We start from the raw sequence: 20,163 nt of genomic DNA on the forward strand, positions 1-20,163 counted from the left end.
GATCAAACTTGCAAGAAATGCAGAATGGCTCTCTTGCCTTTTTTCCAGTCTTTCAAGCCTGCTCAATGACAAACGTATAACTGTTAAGCAACTGTATGCTATCATTTCACATTACATTTTAGTGGTCAGTTCAGGGACATCAACACTTAAGATGCCAAGATTGGCTTGGTGGGCCTTCATTAAGGAAGCAATCATTTTCACGGTTCATGGGGAATCGATCATGTAGGTTACCAGATCAAAGTCACACAACATTCTCAAGGGGAGAGAGAAAAGTTCTTCCTCTCGTCTTTTCCTTAATGCACTTGATGGCTGACGAATGAAATTTATAGAGCATGTTAAGGAATTAGGAATCAGTAGAGGTGCACTAGGAAAGAGACTTGCTCGGTGAACTGTGAAGTAAAGCCATAAAGCACTTTATGAAGTAAACAGTGAACACTGATTATTCAGGCAGATTGTTTGCCCTGTAACATGCTGTAATCCTGTCTGTTCAGATCTACCTTTATCCCTCCTCTTCTCTTCCCTAGTACTTCCCTCTCTCCCCTACTTTAAATGCCAACACAGTGGTGTTGGTTACCTTGTGGACATGGGGTTGGAGGGATCAGATCAAAAAAGGATGAATTTAACTAAGTTAGAGTCACATTTCTGCAGTATTGTCAAACATCAATTAACAAACAAAACAGTACCCTGACTCAAAGTGGTGTCACATAAAAAAAGAAAATAACTAAATTCAAAGTCTGATTAAAAATAAAACTGAAATAAGTCACACAACACACACACACAATATGATACAGTAAGGGATTAAACAAGATCAGATTACTGACCAACTGTATTTAAACGCAGGTTTTCCGTGGAGAAAGTTGTTCAAGTGCATGAACTCATCTGATTTCTTGCCCTAACCTTATTTCTCTCACCAACCCATTTTTCTTGGGAGCAAGTAAATGTTACTGAAAGAAAAAGCTGTAGAGTCAAGTTGAGTTGTTGAAGTCAACAGCCTCCAGCTTTTCAGCTTTGTGCTGACTGACTGGGTTTTTTTACTCCTGCAGATAGAGGGGCACATTTAAACATTTACATTTATGTGCATATACTTTTCTGCCTCTCTCTTTCTCTCCTCTCATCAGATTGTGTTTTCACCTCCTCACAAGATGTCTTCTTGTTGAAACCAAATAAAAATGTTATGAGCTCTCTTCTGTTTATGCCAACTGCTTCTGGCTGATGTCTGGAGAAACATCACATGCTTCTTTTAAGATGATGTGTTTCAGTGTGAATTGTTGGTGGCTCAGACCCTAAATTAATGGTTACCTATAATGTTGCTTAATAAGCAATGCCCAAACAAATATACTGAAAACACTGCACACCCAGCCACAAAGAGAGTAGATCAGCTGCTCTTTCCAATTACTATCAAAATTTGAGACACCCAATTAAAATGCTCGAGTGAAAAAGAAAAAGTTGTCGTTAATGCAGATTTTGTCCCTCAATTGCCAACTATTTTGCTGCTATCCACTATGACAGACAAGTAGTTGAATTGACTAAATGCTTGGTATATTCATTGTAGAAGGTGGAATGTGAGTCTTCTGACTCAGAGAGAAAAACAATTGAATCTGAGTAGTCCTCAGTTCTGCTCCCTTTCGCCCTGTCAATGAAGCTTGGTTTGCATGACCGAACGTCCACTTGGAAGGTAATTTCGATTCAGAAATTAGTGTATGGAATGTATGTGTGTGCAGATCTTCCATTACTGGTTACTGGTATTTCAGCTTTCAATCAAAACAATTTTGGTTCTACAGCCAATAGCATCGCTTTTTTGTAGCTTCTTCCAAATATGTAGTTTGATCCAATTATACACTACCCCTGACCAAATATGTAATTCTGCAGTGAGTTTTCCCTTTCCCAACAAAGTGGCAGATGACTTGACAGTTTTTTGCCTGTGCCAACAATTCAGTTGCAATCTCAGGTGCTTATTTCAGACCATTTCTAAAACATCTTTATGTCTATTTGGAAAAATGTATATGGCCACGTCAGTGTTCTTGGTTGTCTTTGAATGTCAGGGAATTGTTTTTACCTTTATCATGGTATTTAACTGTAGTCTGCAACAGCGGCTGTATTCATGAGACACTCATGGAGCCCAGAGAATAAATCTTGCTGACTCCTCTGACACCACCAGCAGGTCAAAGTTTTCAGGTATCCTGTAAAATATCTTACCAACACCTGGATGTATTGGCACTAAATTTTGTACTGACGTTGTTTCAAGAGAGGACTTTTTTTTCTCCAGCACCACCATGAGGTTGACATTTGCGGTTTTGAGTGAAATGTCTCAACAAGTGTTTGATGGATTGCTGTGAAAATTGGTTCCAACTTTAATGTCCCCCTCAGGATACATTGTAACACTATAACTTTTTTGGACTTTTCATCAGTTCAATTTGAAAAACGTTTGCACACAGTACCTCCCTTCATGTGCAATTTATTGGCACCTCCACAGGTTCACAAGGCCCCCCCTTTTGACCATAACAGTAGCTCGAAGCTCACCTGTGGATGTGCAAATGCATTGCATGTAAGGGTGCAGACTTTTTTTTACAGGCTGAGTTTATTTTAATCATCTTTTGGTTAGGCAACTGCCTTAAACGGTTTTTGGATCAACCTCAGCTATATATTTACAGATTAGCAAACGTTAACATGCAAACACCTGAGAAGGTGAACATGGTAAACATAATACTTGCCAAACATGAGCATGTTAGCATTATTATTGTGGGCAAATCAGCATATCAACGTGATCAAGTGGCCCACAAAAGGAGCTCACTATCTACAAGGCCTGTAAATTCCACAACATTTTAAAGTTGATAGGTTGGTCTATTTATTACAAAATTCATATTATAGACAGGCAGCCAGGCATATTTACATAAACTTTAAATACATCAGCGCAAATTGCACTGGAGTTTAGTGATCTTTACATATATTGCTATGTCATCTGACATAGTGTGCACAAAGGTGTATATTTATTACATGTTTTCTAAGGAAAACACTTAATGAATAGCCATATAAACTGTGTCATCCATCAGATGACATCATCTGATGAATGACACATTCATCAACAGATTGATTGTACAGGTAACTTTTCATTTCCCTGATTTCCTGCAGAGTATGGTCTTACCAGTGTTGTAGTTTTGTGCTGCTTTGAAAATAGATACATCTAGGATTAGATTCATTTTTGGAGCAAACGAGAACATCCTGCAATCAATCTAGAACTTTAGTTGGTGGCAAAGCTTGGACTTCACTGCTTCTCTGTAGTCACAACTAGCAGTTCTCAGATGTATTCTGTCAGGATACAAAGTTAGTCTCGCCAGGAATGATGAACAGGTCCATGTATTGAAGTCCTTGGCAGCAACTGAAAATAAACAAACAGGAATTCATTTAAGGGAGGAGGCGTTAGCAGGGACAGCCATATGTATCAAACTGACTTCTTACATTAAGGTGAGGAAGTCAGGAAGGATTTTTGTAACAAGTAGACACATATTAGAGTTTTTAGATGAAACAAGAGCTGTGAAAATGCAATCAGATACAGGCTAGAGACCTGAAGATTCATCAGAGATGGCACTAGGTTAAAACCTGACAATGTAGTGGTCAAGACTTTGCCATCCGTTTACTTTGGAGAACTTGTGCCACAGGAAAGAGCCAAGAATTCATCCGAAGAAAAGGAGAGACAGAACAAAAAATACTAGGGGAAGAAAGCGCCACAGCATTATTATTATTTTCACTGAGTTCGCCCCTTGATTTGGACAAAAATGAGCCTGTGTCTCAAAATTATATACTGAAAGTGGTGCATTTAAGAAGGCCATTATGTACAGAGAGCATAATTATGACTATTGGGATTACTGTGACAATACAGCCTTTCCTCACACTTGTGGTCACAGCACAACAGATGCTGCTTGATGACACTTTTTAATGCTTGTTCATAGATTAATATGGCTACAGCTGTGTCATCAGCGTCTGTCGATATTTATAATTTTCACATAACTGAACATCTTAATTGAAGCCTTTTGAAAGTAATTGTTTATTTGTATTGCCCAGTATGCTCTATGTGCAGACAGATATATGTGTTTTGGAGATACTTGGAGGTTGATTTGATTTGACAACAGTATTGTTCAAATTGCTGTAACCAGGTGCCATTACAATAAAGCCCCTTCATCCTGAACTTAAGCTATGTATGTCATATAGGATGGATTGTAGAGGAAAGTAAACACTTATATGGTGAAAAACATTTCAATTTTTCTAGGTTCTTGATGTTGTAATGCTCTGTTTGGTGAGCCATTTTCATCATGCACAGTTGCATTTGTCACATCTGCTCAAAACTCTTGAATACTTTTGATATAGCGGCTGAGGGGATAATTGTGAATCATCATCCACCCTTTTTGCCTATACTGAAGAAAAAATACAAATGTGAGAACAATAAAAACAGAAAATCTAAGGGAGACAAATCTAACCACTCTCTTGAGAATGCATGGGCATATTGCAGTTCAGTATGCTTTAATCACTTTTCATCATTCTACTTAATCAACAACATCATTTGGCATGATTTTCTAAGACACTTCCCTCTGTTTGACCACCAATGACAGTGATCACCTGTGGTGACCCTGGTATTCCAGCGAATGGCCTTAGATTTGGCGATGACATCACAGTGGGCCAGAATGTGACGTTCATGTGCCAGCCAGGATATGTGATGATAGGAGGCGACAACAATGTCACAAGGACCTGCACCAACAATGGCACCTGGAGTGGCACCATGCCAGCATGCCAAGGTAAGTGTCACCCACAAATGCACACACTCACACACGCGTGTCTCACACACACTGCATCACACACATGCCGCAGCAGACAGTCAACCTTGATAAACATCAGACTATGCTGTAACAACCTTGGCACGCTAGCACAGAGTCACGTACAATATAAAGTACATGCTTACACCCTGAGATATAATGAGATTAGCAAGCAAGGTGACACAGAGCTTCCAATGTGGTCAGATAGTGGGCCACGAGGCACACACACACACACACACACACACAAATATGGATATTCAGGCGCATATATTTGCATGCATGTCTAAGTATAAACATTCACCCGCACATAACACTACATGCAATTTGAATGTGTTTATTTATCTCCTGATCATCACTATGTTGCAGTTATCAAGAGATGGCATTGCCTGATATATTATACCTTTTTAGAGCCATCGACCTAGAACACAGTGATTTTAACCCCACCTGCATGTACAGTAGTATTGCACCTTTGGTGGCACAGAGCCCAGGCTAAAAGCTCCTCTGACACATGATGATGGATGGCTGACAAGTTTTCTTCATCACAACAAGGATTCCTCTAATTGTACTGCCAACAGCTAATCACTGGCTCCTGCTCTCTAAAAGTCTGTGCACACTCTATAGGCTTGATTAACATCAAAGTTAGAAAATCCACCAAGAGGACTTAGCTGTTGTAAGCCCATCAGCACTACATCACTCTGTGATTTATGACGCTCGACTGGAGGCATAGATTAGCATGTCTGCCATCGACACCAAAAAGTAAGTATCACAGGGAAGATTAACTTGTGCAGCGAACAGTTGAAAAGTACACCAGGAAGAGCTCGCAAGGCAAATGGTAGCTCATTGTTGCTAAGGAACTGTTTCTCAGGCATGCTGGCATTGAATCTTCCTCACGAGAAATGGGAAAGGACAAATTAAATGTGAGAGAAAAAGAGGCAGAGTTTCTGATAAACTGACATGCTCATGAACCGGTACATGTTAAACAGTATGCATCAGTAGGTTACAGAAAGCTTAAGTGTTTGCCACACAGACACATTCTTTAAAAGGGAATGAGTCACAACACGGTGCCTGTTGATAACTTCTCTTCTTACATAACAGCTGTTTTTGTTCCTAGATGTTCTCAGTGTATAGAATGACGTTATAGACCCAGAAGTAGTTGCCGTCCCTTTTCTCAGCTCAAAGGCAACTGTGGTTTTAAGCCACACACTTCTTGCCCTCCTCAGGCTCCCTAGGACCTCGGCTTGAAGTTTACAACATTCAAACTGACACTGATTTGTAATATTTCATGGGTGCTTTTCATTATTAACGTGCAGCGTTCCATGGTGTGTTGAGGTTGTTGGATGAATCGATGGTCGCACAAATGTTACCCAAGGCAGTTTAAATGGAGAGAGAGAGTCCCACAGAGAAGCATTGGTGTATGTGTGCACGCATGTGTGTATAAAAGTGTGTGAAGCTCCTAACCTTCGAGCTCTAATCCTTGACAGCTACCGCAACAGCTAAGGCTTTTGTCCGTGATGCTGCTATGTTTAATGGGGGTGGTGTTGAGAAGAACAGAACCGTAAAGCTAAGCCTTCCTCATCTCACACACACACACACACACACACACACATATACAATCACATAGGGGCATTCAATTACACAGCTGTCTATCTTACGCATGCATACACACTGACTCTTACATACCTTTAGTTCGTTCTGACCTGATTGTATTCGTCAGTAAGCCACAGGGTCTCTTGGAGCGGCTCTCACTTTTCCGATTATACTTATTTCTCTCGTGGGGTGAATGAATAAAGAAAGTCAAGAGAGAGGAGTCTGATTACTAAGTGGGTGCTCTGTATTAAGTTTGTGATTCCTAATTGTGAATGGGGGATATTTAGAAGGACTACAGATTTTTTACAATTAATTTGATCCTTTTCATTATTCGCTTCCTTTCCCTTGGTCTCTTTCTAAGACTATCTAGGACAAGTGATAATAATAAATAATAACAGCTCACAGGCATTTACATCTTTTTTTCATCCCTCTCACTGACAGCCCACACAGAACCAGGTCGTAGGAAAGGACTGAGAAAATATCTTTTTTCTTGTCTTGCATCTGAAACTGAAAACAATGCCTTTTCCGATAAGATGGGCTGCCTTTTTCTTTTACATGATTGAGTTCAAGTTGAAGGTGCAGCGGTTCAGTCGGGGTCAGGATGAGCTGTTTGAAATTTTCATGATGTGGGTTATCTGTCACCTTGTCACGGATTTGGATGATACACAGTATTATGCGGCAATATCCTGAGAGGGATGGGAAGAGAGAGAGAAATGGAAAGGTAAAGAGAATTTGAGGCTAAAAGAGGGGAACATGTTTTACGTGTGCACTCTGTGCTTAATTTTGCACTTAATGTGTGTGCTTCAATACTAGCCATGCTTGTATGTGTGTGGTGCGCTTACACACACTGCCGATGACACATCCTAAGCCTCGCCCGGCAAGGATTCAGTTAGATTCCAAGGTTTGGCGTGTTCAGCTAAGAGGCACTAATGCTGCTTAGAACTACTTAGGAAAATGGGGACACTCTCTGCTTCCCATTCAGTTATGCCTGCCACCCATGCCTTTTTTTTATAATTTATTTTAAGTAATTCTGATGCAGTGCTTATGGGATTAATAGGCCTTCTTCAATAATCAGCGTAATTTACCTACTTGCGCACGTGCACTCACACATTCTACCTCCATTTGTCTTTTATACTCTCTGTCTTTCTCTTACACAGATGTACTTTAGTGAGACACATACGCACCCAAACACACTTCATACTTAACAGCATCCAGCTGGGCATTTTAGTGAGGTGTTTCAGAATGAAGTGCCTTTTTTCTTAGGGCTCCAGAGCAACAACATGGAAATCCCAAATTGAAGGCACTCTTTACTAATTCATAAACATCAAAGGGAAACATTCCAAGTGAACTTGTTTCTTCTTGAGAACTTGACAAACATGACATTAACAAACAAAACATTAAAAAACAAATTGCACATCAGTACGCTCTTTCCTTGAGGTAATTCATCATGACCTCAATATATTTCCAAATACAGAATCTTTAAAACATATACTGTATGCTGTATTGTGCTGCAGTATGACCATATGGAAATCTTTTTGCATCTGCTGCCAAACAAGAACAAAAGATGGTTCCACCTTCGAGAGAATGTGTGAATATCCCTCAGTGGCCTGCTCCACATTTACTTTGATTCACTTTGTAGACAAAGAAATACATTTCCAGGCACAAAAGTTGTCCATCAATCTCCTACCTTATGTCAACACCTTCATAATCATAATTAAGACCTATTCATTTTCACACTGAAAGTGTCATAGAGCGTAAAAACAAGCTTTGACCTGCTTGCCAGAAAACTGCTGTCTGAATTGTGCAAATACAATAAATGTTGTAAGAGGCTTTTATGCAGTAATGTATCATTGAGATTTGATACAGAGAGGTTATGTCCAAATTACTTGCCTTTATTCTTTGAATGCATCAAAAGTTTTTCAGATTAGAGTCTTGATGACAGGTGTCTGCCTGTCAGCGTCAGGCACTAATGGAAGTGTCAGTGGGCAAGCAATCTCAAGACTTGGCAACGAGCGGCAGCTAGTTAAACCTGCTGTAGCTAAGTCTTTGTCTTTCTACTGTTGCTTATAAATGTGTATTTGTGTCTATTCATGGTCCTGCCCAGAGCAGAGATATCCATAGAGCCTGCCTTCACAAGACTGCATCTGCATATTTTTGTCATGTAAATAGTAAGTGAAAAGGACCAAGTTAGTGCCCTGCCAAAACACTAAACCTTAACTTGAGAACCATGGTGTTAATGTGACAGTTTAAGTAACTCGATTTGTAAACTAAACATCTGATCTTGCCCGACAGTTGCACGGCTTGGATATAGCCTTACTGCAATTTGCAGGTCTTTGTTCAACTGTGTCGGCAAGCGTGAGTGTGTCTGAAAGAAAGAGAGACTTGGGGAAATCATGGGTGTTAAGGGAGGATAGTAATGGTATAAAACAACTGCTATAATTTATTCACTTCCCTAAAACCCACATCCCATCTGTGTCCCCTTGGGTTCATCTCCAAGTGTGTCAGAACAAACTCTGAGCTTTATTATGCATTAATTTATTACATTTGTTGAGCAGAAAGTTTATGGCTTACACAGACACAAGATGTCCCTTCATTTCTCTGAGAAACTATTCGGCATACTACAAACATAAACAGCAGAAAACTCAGTCAAAACACAGACCATTTAATTGGGCTAAAGCCCTAGTTTTCACTCACTCTACATTATATAGACTGTGAATTTGTGCGACCCCTTTTGCCTATTGATAACTGTAAAATAGCACTATAATTTAAAGCATGCAGTGTACTAATATGTTCATGTTCAACCTGCATGTGAAAACTAACTTCACTCCCATTATGTATTAAAAAGAAGCAGTGCGTTGGCACATTGAAAACTTTATCATTCTTGATATAAATGGGAGGATTTAAGCTGCAAGTGATAATTTATTGGGTAAAAAGAGGGCTTATGACAATGTTTATTTTTTTTACCACAGCTACTCCCTCCCACCATCACCACCCCTTCCATTTATCCATATTGTCATTAGAGATGTGAAGACACAGGATAAAGCCATATCCCTGTAAATCCACATAAATCATAGTAATTATCGCCAAGCTTCCACTTTTTCTGTCATCCTTGGGTTACATCTGATAGCTGTTTTGGTTCATTCTATTAAGATGGAAGAAAGCATTGTTTTCTTAAGGGTCTTTTGTGATCCTTCATTTTTGTATCGATCCAAAATGTTTTTGATGTAGTAATTGCATGTTGCATGAGCACAGGTCCCAATGCTACTGCATAAATGACACACATACACAATACACTATAAATTTCATTTATTGTGACCAATAACCAGCTCCTGTAACACGTGGTTACAGCTAACCTCCTGCTACTTCAGGTAGAAGCAAGTGTGTGATGAATCACTGAGGTTTGCCGAGGCAATAAATAAGAATGGAAAGTGGAAAAACGGGGAAGAAGGTGCTGATCATATTGGGTGTAGAAATGCTATATACCAGTTCACCAACAGCACTATGAACAGCAGCCTCAAGTGCTCGTAAATCTTAAGTCATCGTCAATTTAAAAGTGCTCACAGTGTAGCCACAGCAGTTACATAAGCTACATTATTTTGTAAACACATAGATGCTCTAAATGTGCACAGGACAGTAATGGTTTTGTATGTTTGCAAATAAAGATATACTCCAAGCATCAGTCAATACCTTACACCATCTCCTAGACTGACAAGTAACATTATGAGGTGAGTAGGAGGAATAATGAGATTGCTTTTGGCTCTATCATACACATTTGCTGCAAATTTAACCTGATAACTAAATAAAAAAAACTATGTCAGTTCAAAGTCCATCCTCAACTCGACTTTCTTGATGTTTACTTTAGATCCCCCCGCAATGATAGATTCAATTGTTTAACATTAGACAGGCCCAAATGCTGTCCATGTACCATTTATTAATATTATAAATATTTCAGAGTTTTAACTATCCATATACGACTTCTAGATCGGATTTGTTCCCTCTGACTCTGTATTGAACCATGTCTCTTTTTGTGTATCGATTGTATAGTTTGTTAAAGTACGTTTTTCTTCACTCGCTTTTCCTCACGTTTCTCCACAGTGGTGACTTGTCCTACACCCCCACCCATCCCCAACGGCCTCCTGGAGGGCTCAGTCTTGGAGTGGGGTACCAGCGTGAGCTACAGCTGCCTGGCTGGCTATGAGCTGTCCTTCCCTGCTGTGCTCACCTGCACAGGAAATGGAACCTGGAGCGGAGACCTGCCTCAGTGCTTGCGTGAGTCACCAGTTTGTACTTGAATGATAATTATAATGGTAATTATAGAGGTCTGTCGAGGAAGTCTCCCTATGTTAATACTGAAATCGTCTTGGTGACATTTCTGTCACAGACTGAAACATGGTTATTTGCACAGTGGGTTAAATTAAATTATTCCTCTTGATATCCTTTTAAACATTATCAAGGATGTGAAATGTTGAACACACAATTATCTGGCCTCCTGTTGCTTTTCCTCATGTTCCTCATCTTCCTCAATTCATGTTAAATCATTTGGAAGTAAAGGTAAAAGATTCTACCTCGCTATTACAATTACTGTGTGTTGAGTTTGTGGAAAATACGGAATACTGAGAGGTATAATAATCCAGTCTGGGAAAGTCATATCATTGTGCAAATTAATACAGGGAGTTGTGAAATAACAGGTATTCAACAATATTTGTTATGCTATTGGAATCTCTGTTGTTATTTTACAACTTATCTCATGCATGCATTACGTTCAGGAGGTGATTTAAGGTGGGATGAGTGGTGATGGCATCGCTCTTGTTGGCAAAATCACAAACATGCATCCCCCATGTTACCCTGCCACAACCCCTCACCATCCCCTAGTAGCAAAGCGTGCAAGGGCAGAGTTGTTTTTAGAATATCTTGCACGACCAAGGCTCTGAAATATCAGTAGCATAACTGTGCTCTGTATCAATAGGACGCGGTGCTGAGGTAGCAGACAGATTTGTCATCGTACCTTTTAAGTCCCACTGTTTTGTCAGCTAAAATATTCTAGATATATTAACTACATATTATAAATACTGCGTTCTATACTATATTATTGCATGATATACCACTATAGAGTAATGTCAAGTTCATGATCAGAGTGGCAGGTAGCAACATGTAATTGCAGAAGAGCAGAAGCATTGCAGAAACACACTGCTGTTTGTTGTACTCATATGATATTGCTATGATCATTCAGCAGCATCTGTGCATCATCCCCACCTGAAGCAACCCTGTAACAAACTATTTTAGTGGAGACAGGACTACAGCTATAGTTTTTACAGTTGATGTAAGAAGTCCCGCAATAACATACATCTTATTTGGTGGAGTGCGGGCAGGAGGGTTCTCCTGTTAGGCCAGCCCCCCTAAAAAATTAACAAATCTCTGCCTGAGTGAATAGGTATGAAGTTTTTTTCTTTTCTGCCGGGCAAACCCCTTCTACCACTTTCTCACTTGCCCCCTTAGAGGTTATATCGAGTTTGTGTAATTAATAAAAGTCATGAATAAGTCATGGGATTCAACACCGGGGCCGAGGTGGAACAGCTGAGTCACTATAAAAATAGAATAAGATAGTCTTGTGTCAGTGCAGAACAGGGATTATTAGTGTTGCTCTAGTTGCAACATCAAGGTGTTTTTTTTTTCATAGCAGTGACTTGCACTTAATCCTAAGACCACTTTCAGAGGTCACTGAAAAATAATACTGAACACTGCTAAGCATGAGGGGCCCATAGTATCTTACTTGTTCATAAAGATAAACACTGTTGAATATGTCATCATCCGTACAAAATGGAAACTCCAGTTTAAATTTTAATTAAATGAAAAGTGAATTGACTTCCAGCCCTTGAGACAAAGCCACAATATTGATGATGAAGGTGGTGATCTGAGTGGAAACACAAGTGGAGTGTCTGATGCTCTTTACTATATTAAGACCTTCTCAAAATCTTTTTTGCAAGCATGATAATAACCCCTGGGATGCATGACTGCTCAAGAGCGTCTCACTGTCATCAGAATCGTTCTTGCACTATATCAGTCCGACAGAAATGAAATATCAAGTAGGGTGAAGTACTTGTGTTTGTTTCTCTCTGAATGTTAGTCAGGAATAAATGGAAGAAAAACAAATGTGACAAAATATATTATTTGCTGACTGCTGTGTTGCATTAAAAGCATCACCGCACTTAAACTAATAGGCAGTGGAGGCAGTCCTTTTGTTTTGACAGTTAAATTGTTGCATTTTGCTTCCAAATGATTGATTATTGGAGTAACTATACTGTGTTGATGGCTGACTTTGGGTAAGAGGTTATACATGGTTTGAAGTACTTTGGTAACACATGTTGACACCATGACTAAAATAAAATCTGTATGAGACCCCTGAGCCTATTTAAAAAGAACTATATTCACTTGTGTGTTCTTTTGTAATGATGCTAAAGAGTTTGGCGCTTTTGGCTGTATTCAGTCAGGCAAACACAGTCCCATTTGGATATTTAGCATCTGAGATGCAGCTGACAGACTGCTAGTGTTTGTGGCCATACAACTAGAAGTACAGATGTACAGCCATTTGCTCTCCTAAATGGCCACATTGCAGTCGTTTATTGTAACTCATGGAAGTCAGTGTGCACATTACTGTCTGATTTATATCTTGCTTAACTGAAAAGGGTGGTAGTGGTCTGTTATGACCAGATATGTGCACCTCAATAGAACAGGCAGTTGGTCACTTAGTTTAAGCAAAACTAAGTGACCAACTGCCTGTTCTATTGAGGTGCACTGGTATATCTGTGTTCTGGTCCTGAGTTGTTATGATGGGTAAAAAATGTCATCTGGAGATAAAATGAATCAGGTTTCACTTGGTAAATGTACCATGTCTACTTGCTGTCTACTGCAATTATGATGAGCAGTGTCATCCCTCAACACACTACAATCATTTTTTCACATCAGCACCCACAAAACAACCTCCCGCAGATATGTGAGCCAGTAACCTTTTTGTACCATGATGTAACATTTGTGTTTACTGTGTCTCTCAGCACGTAATTGTCCTAGAAGTCAGGTTCCAATGCTTGTACAAAATTGACGTACACTTTGAGCCATACACCATAAGTATGTTTCAGTGTGATCAATAATCAGCGTCCGTAGAGAACTCCGCTCTCCTTAACACATTGTTACAGCTACTTCGAAGTAGAGGCAAGTCTGTGATGAATCACTGAAGTTTACCAAGGCAAATAAATGAGTCTGGAAAGTGGAACAACGGGGGAAGAAAGTGCTGATCATATTTGGTGTAGAAAATGCTATTAGCTATGCATTAAAGTGTCAGCATAGCACTATCTACTGCAATCTGCAATGCTCACCCCCATAACTGGTCAAGTCATTATTATGAGTTATTTCTTGAGGTAGTGTCAGTGCTCACAATGTAGCCACAGGATCAACCAGTACTTTATATACTGCATTACTTTGTTCACACATAGATTAATCATGGATCGGCTCTATATTTACACAGGTCAGTAATGTTTTTGTATCTGTGCATATAAAGATGTACTTCAAGCATCAGTCTAAACATTATAATGTAGACTGAGAACATTAACCATTCATTAGCAATAATGATAATTTAAGGCTTGCCTTTTATTAGACATACAGTAAGCTTGCTCTGCTGTAGATTTTAGAAATATGATTGCAATTCACACTCAGCACTTTTAGTTGAAATACAGCTCGGCAACTCTGCGGTAAATGCCATGCATCTGCAAAGCGTCTGTGCCTTTCTTAAAATCATCACGTTTCTAAGCATTTGCAGCCAAACAGGATTAAGATGCATATTCATGTTCCCTAACATAACACATGGGAGAGTAAGCAGCAGAATTCAGTGTCTGTGGAATGATAGTTCATGTGTATGCAGGGATGAGACTGTGCTCCCAACTTTGAATCTGGCCTCTGCATACTGATTATTTCAAAGCATTGATAATTCATCAAGGAAGGGGAGAGGCTACATGAGAGAGAGTGAGTGAGAAAGAGTTTGACTAGTCCCCTCTCACTCTCACTCTCCCTCTCACTTCCATCTACACACATATGGAGACACACACACACGCACGCACGCACACACACAGGCACATTAAATATGCTGAGCTTGGTTTGGCCCTGGGCCACTCCTCTTATATATCCATAAAGTGGTACATTATTCCCCTGCAGCTTGAAGCTTTTGACTGATGTGCGTGTCACCTGTTTGGCCTGTTTTGTCAACCCAAAAATAAAAAAAACAGCAATCTGAATACTAAGTCTTACAGTCTTATTGAAAAGTGAAAAGAATCCCTTTCTGATCCAGCTATAAATTTGCATCTTTATTTGTTGTCAAATCAGACACAGAGTACTGGGTGCTGGGGTGTTGAGACTCTCAATGCATTGATGTCAGATGGGACCCACTGTATAGGCAAATGTATTTTGTACGAGTAAGATATTTCTCTGAATACAAGAATTTGTTTCTGAGATAACGGTATTTTGCAGTAATGGTTTTATATATCCATTCCTGCATGGGTTGGATTCTAATCTGCTTTCTACTAGATATCTATTATGTCAGAGACTGGCGGTGGGAAGCCCCTGTTGGTTCTTGACTTCGGGTAGAGAGCGAGCGAGAACTTATCTCTGTCTCCAGACCTCCACGCAGCAGCACATGTCAGGTCTGGTGAAGCAGCCTGCCCTATTATTGGCTTGATCCCGCAGTGCTCTGGCTGTGTGACTGAATGCTGTGACTCTCGTCCTCGCCTCTGCTCCCTCTCACACTGAGCCTTTCTGAACCTCCTACGGCTCACAAGTAACTTTTACTGATCAGTGTTGTTGTGGATTGATGGATGCATAGTATATATAATACACATGGATAGAAAGACACATTGGTAAACTATAATATAGCTGACTTGTCTTCCCATCAAACACACTCAGCCTACATTTTTAGAGTCAACTTGATTAGATGTCCACAAGCAATAAACCTAAGGAGCAGGAGTGAAAATCCAATGAGCTTCATATGCAGAGGCTGTGACTGGAGTCCCGTTAAAAAGGCAATATCATACAAGTGGCTTGGAGAGCAACAGCAGCAGCAGATGGCTCCAGTTGTGTTAACCTCAAGGCCTTGTCAGAGAAATTAATATTTGACTTGCTAATTATTTTGATCTAAAATTGAGTGCCATGACCTCCCTCACTCCCTCCTTGCTGCCAAGATGAATATTTTGTACCTAGTATAGCCACTTACCAGCAAGGTTGATTGTTGGACACAAAAAGTGTTGAGACAGCTATTCATCCTGACACAAGGATGTCAGTGCTTGTGCCCATATGCAATGAAAAACGGCTAAAGGAACATTTGCATTAAGCATAATATCAATGCAATTTGAATAATTCCTCCAATGAAGACTTTCCAAATCATGTAGAAAGACAGCCATTTTACAGTCAGGTACAAAATGTATTTAAAAAACCCATTGACAACAGCAAGGCTACCAGCAGTAGCAGTGGAAACCACTGTAGGCACTCCTCATCATGGTCTGATCTTATATGGGCTCTGCAGCATCCCACACAGCGTATTATTTTTGAATTAAATGCTGAATAGTCTCTTCAATGCTGCGTCTGAATTGACTCGCTGCTGCAGTATTCCTTGTGAGTAATGAGGTTAAGAAGAGATGAACATCTGAACTGTAAAAATAGGACAGTCCAATAGGGCATCAACATGAACAGGAGGGACGGTTTAACAGAACAGGGCTGTTGCATGAATACTACATAAAAATATGTCACATCTGTGTTTGGATTTGATGGCCCTTGGCTTATCACATCAGCAATATTCCACATTTCTGACTTTGCAGCCAAGTTCTGCGGAGACCCTGGTATGCCCGCCAAAGGAAGGAGAGAAGGGCGCAGTTTCATCTTCAAGTCTGAGGTGATGTTTAGCTGCAATGTCCCCTACGTGCTGGTTGGGTCAACATCGCGTATGTGCCAGGAGGACGGCACCTGGAGCGGATCTCAGCCTCGATGTATAGGTACAGAATGAATGCCTGCATGTTGATTCAGCTAATCCATTGAATAATTGGGTTTCAGTTTGGGATGTAATTATTTTGTTTCTGAACTGTCAAGCATTACATTATTGATCATTAAATTACTTCTATCCCACGATTTGACTTTGCTGCGTGCAAGAGATGAGTATGTTAGCAAGATAGTGAGAGATGGTGAGATTAGATGCAAGATGTCTGCCAGGAACCGTCGCAAATGAAAGAAGAACGCTTTAGTTCTACTATTATTAATCTTCAAAGAATGTATTTCTGTTGGTTCTCTCGAAGCAGGCAAGGTAAATAACACATTTCCACAGTTGGAGATGAATTTGAACCATCGCGTTGCCTTCTGGTATTCATATAAAACTAAATCAAAAGAATGAAATACATGATTTATTTTGTTTCGTCAGGGGCAATGCTATTTATTTGCTGGAAATATCAAGTGCTGATGTTATATTTAAATGAATGGATGTGTCTTAATTTGAATATAGTCTCTGCGGTGATTAAAAGTCTCTTAGTCTTATTCCTTTTCTTGAGACTTTTAAGGAATTCATAGTTACCAGATTAAGGATGGTGGGGCTATTTTGCTCATGTCACCAAGCCATTTCAGTAATTGGCCTCTGGTACATGGTACACGGTACACCAGAGAGAAATTGCTTTGTCATTATCAATGATTGCCCCTCTTTCATATTCTCGTTTTTGCTCTGCTGCAATTCCCCCGCTCATCATGACAATGTTATCTTGTTCCAGAGCCCACAAGAACCACTTGTGAAAATCCAGGGACACCTGAGCATGGCTATATGAACTACTCGACCGGCTTTAAGGTAAAATGAGCTTTACCTGCAGTGGACACATTTCCTGAACAGAGGGTGTTATGTTCCATAACTCTGAAGTAAATTGTTAGCAAAAAATACATTTCAGACACGACCATAAAAAATGATGTTCCTAGTTGGAGTCAGGTTTATTTAACAGGTATTTAATATAAAAACTAGCAAGCTGTCACAACATATTTTCTTTTTCATAGTCTGTACTCTCTGTGTCACGTACTTAATTCAGCTTGACAACAAATCCACATGTGATCAATATTTGATGATGCCTAGTTTTTGTACATTAGAGGTAGAGGGAGCTGAGTGTGGAAAAATGCACAAAATCTAGGCGCCATTCAGAGCTCACAGCTCTGCTTTTAACCTATACTCAGTCCTCTTTGTAAAGGCCAGTTTTCACTGGATGTTCAGGACAAAATCATGATTTATTCCTTGGGAAGGAGGAAGTCGTGATGCATGTATTTATCTATCCTTCCAACGATATATCTCCACCACTGTGAATGTGTAAAGACATGATGCGTATCTACAGTAGATCCATAATAATGTGCACTGTATGCTGTTTGAGCTTATGTTGAAAATGGGCAAAGTTAAAATGCATCACAGTAAAATAAATGATATCATGACCATTCGTGTGTGTTCAGCAGTTCCCTTGAGATGCTTTCAGCTCTTGTATTTCATTTTGTTTCCTCCCTGTTGCTTTTAGAGTGTCACTTACAAGTTAAGTGCAAACAATTTCTCCACAACATTCAGTGGAGTATCTGATATGAGATTTCTCCCAAATGACAGCAGAAGCAGCTTATTATTTGGATCAGTGCTTGTAATGGCTGTAGTCTTGCATTTTTCTGCATTACTGAACAAATTCAGCAATATCTTGACACCCGAATGAAAAAGTTCTGTGTCGCTGCTGTCTTTAAACAGGCAGCTGGGATGGTGGCAGAAAATAAAAGTCATTTAATAAGATAACAGAAAGCAGTTTGGCCTAATATCTTTATCAAGAAAGTCAGCTCCCTCACTTTCTAATGTCTGTGAATCAGATGAGAACACAACAAGCGCCTCTAGGAATAGTCTCCATCTGCCTCCACACACTGCAGATAATCATTAAAAAAGGGAAAAACTTCAGTGTGCAGTGTATTTTCCAAGCTCTTTAGATTTGATGCTGGGAGCCTATTGGCATTTGCATCAGTGTATTGACTCTCTCCATTTATGTGCTGTCCGTTTGTGGCCAGGTGGGCAGCAGACTCGACTTCCAGTGCCAACAGGGACACCTACTGCAGGGCTCTACCACCCGGCTCTGTTTGCCAGATCTCACCTGGACCGGCATCCAGCCCACCTGCATCCGTGAGTGCTTGTTCATCATGCTCTCTTGCTATATCTTTGTATCACTTTGTTTTCTCACTTTGCCCTCTGGCACCTTGTCACTGCTTATCTGCATTGCTGGCTACTCGGCCACTTTCTTTTCTTTTCCTCAACGCTCTCCCTCTCCCTCGCTTGATGTCTACTTCCAATACAGCTTGTCTCATTCGCTCAATCCTGACATAACTTTTGACCTCCCAGTAGAGAGAGAGAGAGAGGTGTTGATCGTGATTACTGCTACACTGATTGAACTATCTTTACACTCAACCAACGCCAAACTAGGCGGTGCACTTTATCTCAGTACCGAAATCTAACACATCATTGAAATCCCTTTCAGCTGTAGCATTTTTCATGAAAATATTACTATTTAAATCTTACTATAGTCTGCCTTTTTCTATGCACTTACCGTGTAAACATTTAAGCAGTGTGATAATGAAGGGATTCAAATTACATTTTGTAATCTTGATTGCATAAGTACCCCAAGATATAACACCGACTTGAATTTCTAGGAGACATTTTTGCTGAGGGAGCAGAAAAATTGTAATACCTACCCTTCATCCTCTGCCTGATCCACTCTGCGGCAAAGCTTTGTGTGTGTGTGTGTGTGTGTGTGTGTGTGTGTGTGTGTGTGTGTGTGTGTGTGTGTGTGTGTGTGTGTGTGTGTGTGTGTGTGTGTGTGTGTTTGGAGGAGGTGAGCTTTACAGGGATTGTGAATACTTGAATATGTGCATCATGCTGTATTTTTGTTGCGCTTACACGTAGTTGCCAGTTTATTAGGCACACATAGCTGAAAAGAATGCGAGTCTAAATCCTAACCCCTTTCATGAGAGTTATTGTGTTCAGGTTTTCGTTTTAGATGTGGATTCAACAGTATGGTCATTTTGGAGGCTGTACTCGAATTGAATTATCATACCGAGAGTTTTTTAGAATATTAAGTCTCCCCTCATTGAAACAAGTGGGTTGCATGCATGTGATTGTGGGCGGGCACAGGCCATATATGTCATGGACAGATTTATTTAAATACTTACAATGTTTGCATAATGTAAAATTTGCAATTTTATATGATGCATCTTGGTTTAAAATTAATTGGGTTTATTTTCTGATTAGAAGTATATGATGTGCTCATTTGAACAGCTTTCAACAAAAACAAAAAACAAAAATCACCAAAACAAAATTCCTGTCTAGACTTCTGCCACCCGACAGCTTTTTCTGCTCCACCTGTCTTTTCCAACTGCTGACCCATAATCCCACTTACTAAAGATGGTTTCTAGAGGTTGTACATAAAAATGATAATGAAAAAAAAAAAGAGGAGTCCGAGTAAGTTCAGGTCAAAAGTGGCATCAGCACTGTCTCTCTTTCTGGAGAGATATTACCGATTTTTGATTTTTGTGAATATATGCATATTCTGAATTTGATTCCAGCAACGCAATTCAAAGAAGCTGGGACATGAGCAACATGATACTAAGAAAGTTGAAGAATGCTCAAAAAACACCTGTTTTGAACATTCCACAGGTAAACAAGTCTGAATCAGTACAAAGTGATGGCATTGTGATCGGG

General features: G+C 39.9%; 1 protein-coding gene across 7 annotated transcripts in view; it reads left to right on the top strand.

Annotated features, from left to right (window-relative positions):
* Positions 1-20,163, top strand: part of LOC115567061 (CUB and sushi domain-containing protein 3-like) — a 219,280-nt gene that overhangs the window by 185,786 nt on the left and 13,331 nt on the right. For all 7 annotated transcript variants that reach the window (XM_030393247.1, XM_030393251.1, XM_030393249.1 and 4 more), the window contains 5 exons: positions 4,605-4,787; positions 10,488-10,661; positions 16,247-16,420; positions 17,180-17,253; positions 18,480-18,591. In XM_030393247.1, coding sequence (XP_030249107.1) covers positions 4,605-4,787; positions 10,488-10,661; positions 16,247-16,420; positions 17,180-17,253; positions 18,480-18,591 — 717 coding nt within the window. The remainder of the gene's footprint in view (positions 1-4,604; positions 4,788-10,487; positions 10,662-16,246; positions 16,421-17,179; positions 17,254-18,479; positions 18,592-20,163) is intronic.

The sequence above is a fragment of the Sparus aurata genome, chromosome 17, assembly GCF_900880675.1.
Source record: "Sparus aurata chromosome 17, fSpaAur1.1, whole genome shotgun sequence".
NCBI lineage: Eukaryota > Metazoa > Chordata > Actinopteri > Spariformes > Sparidae > Sparus > Sparus aurata.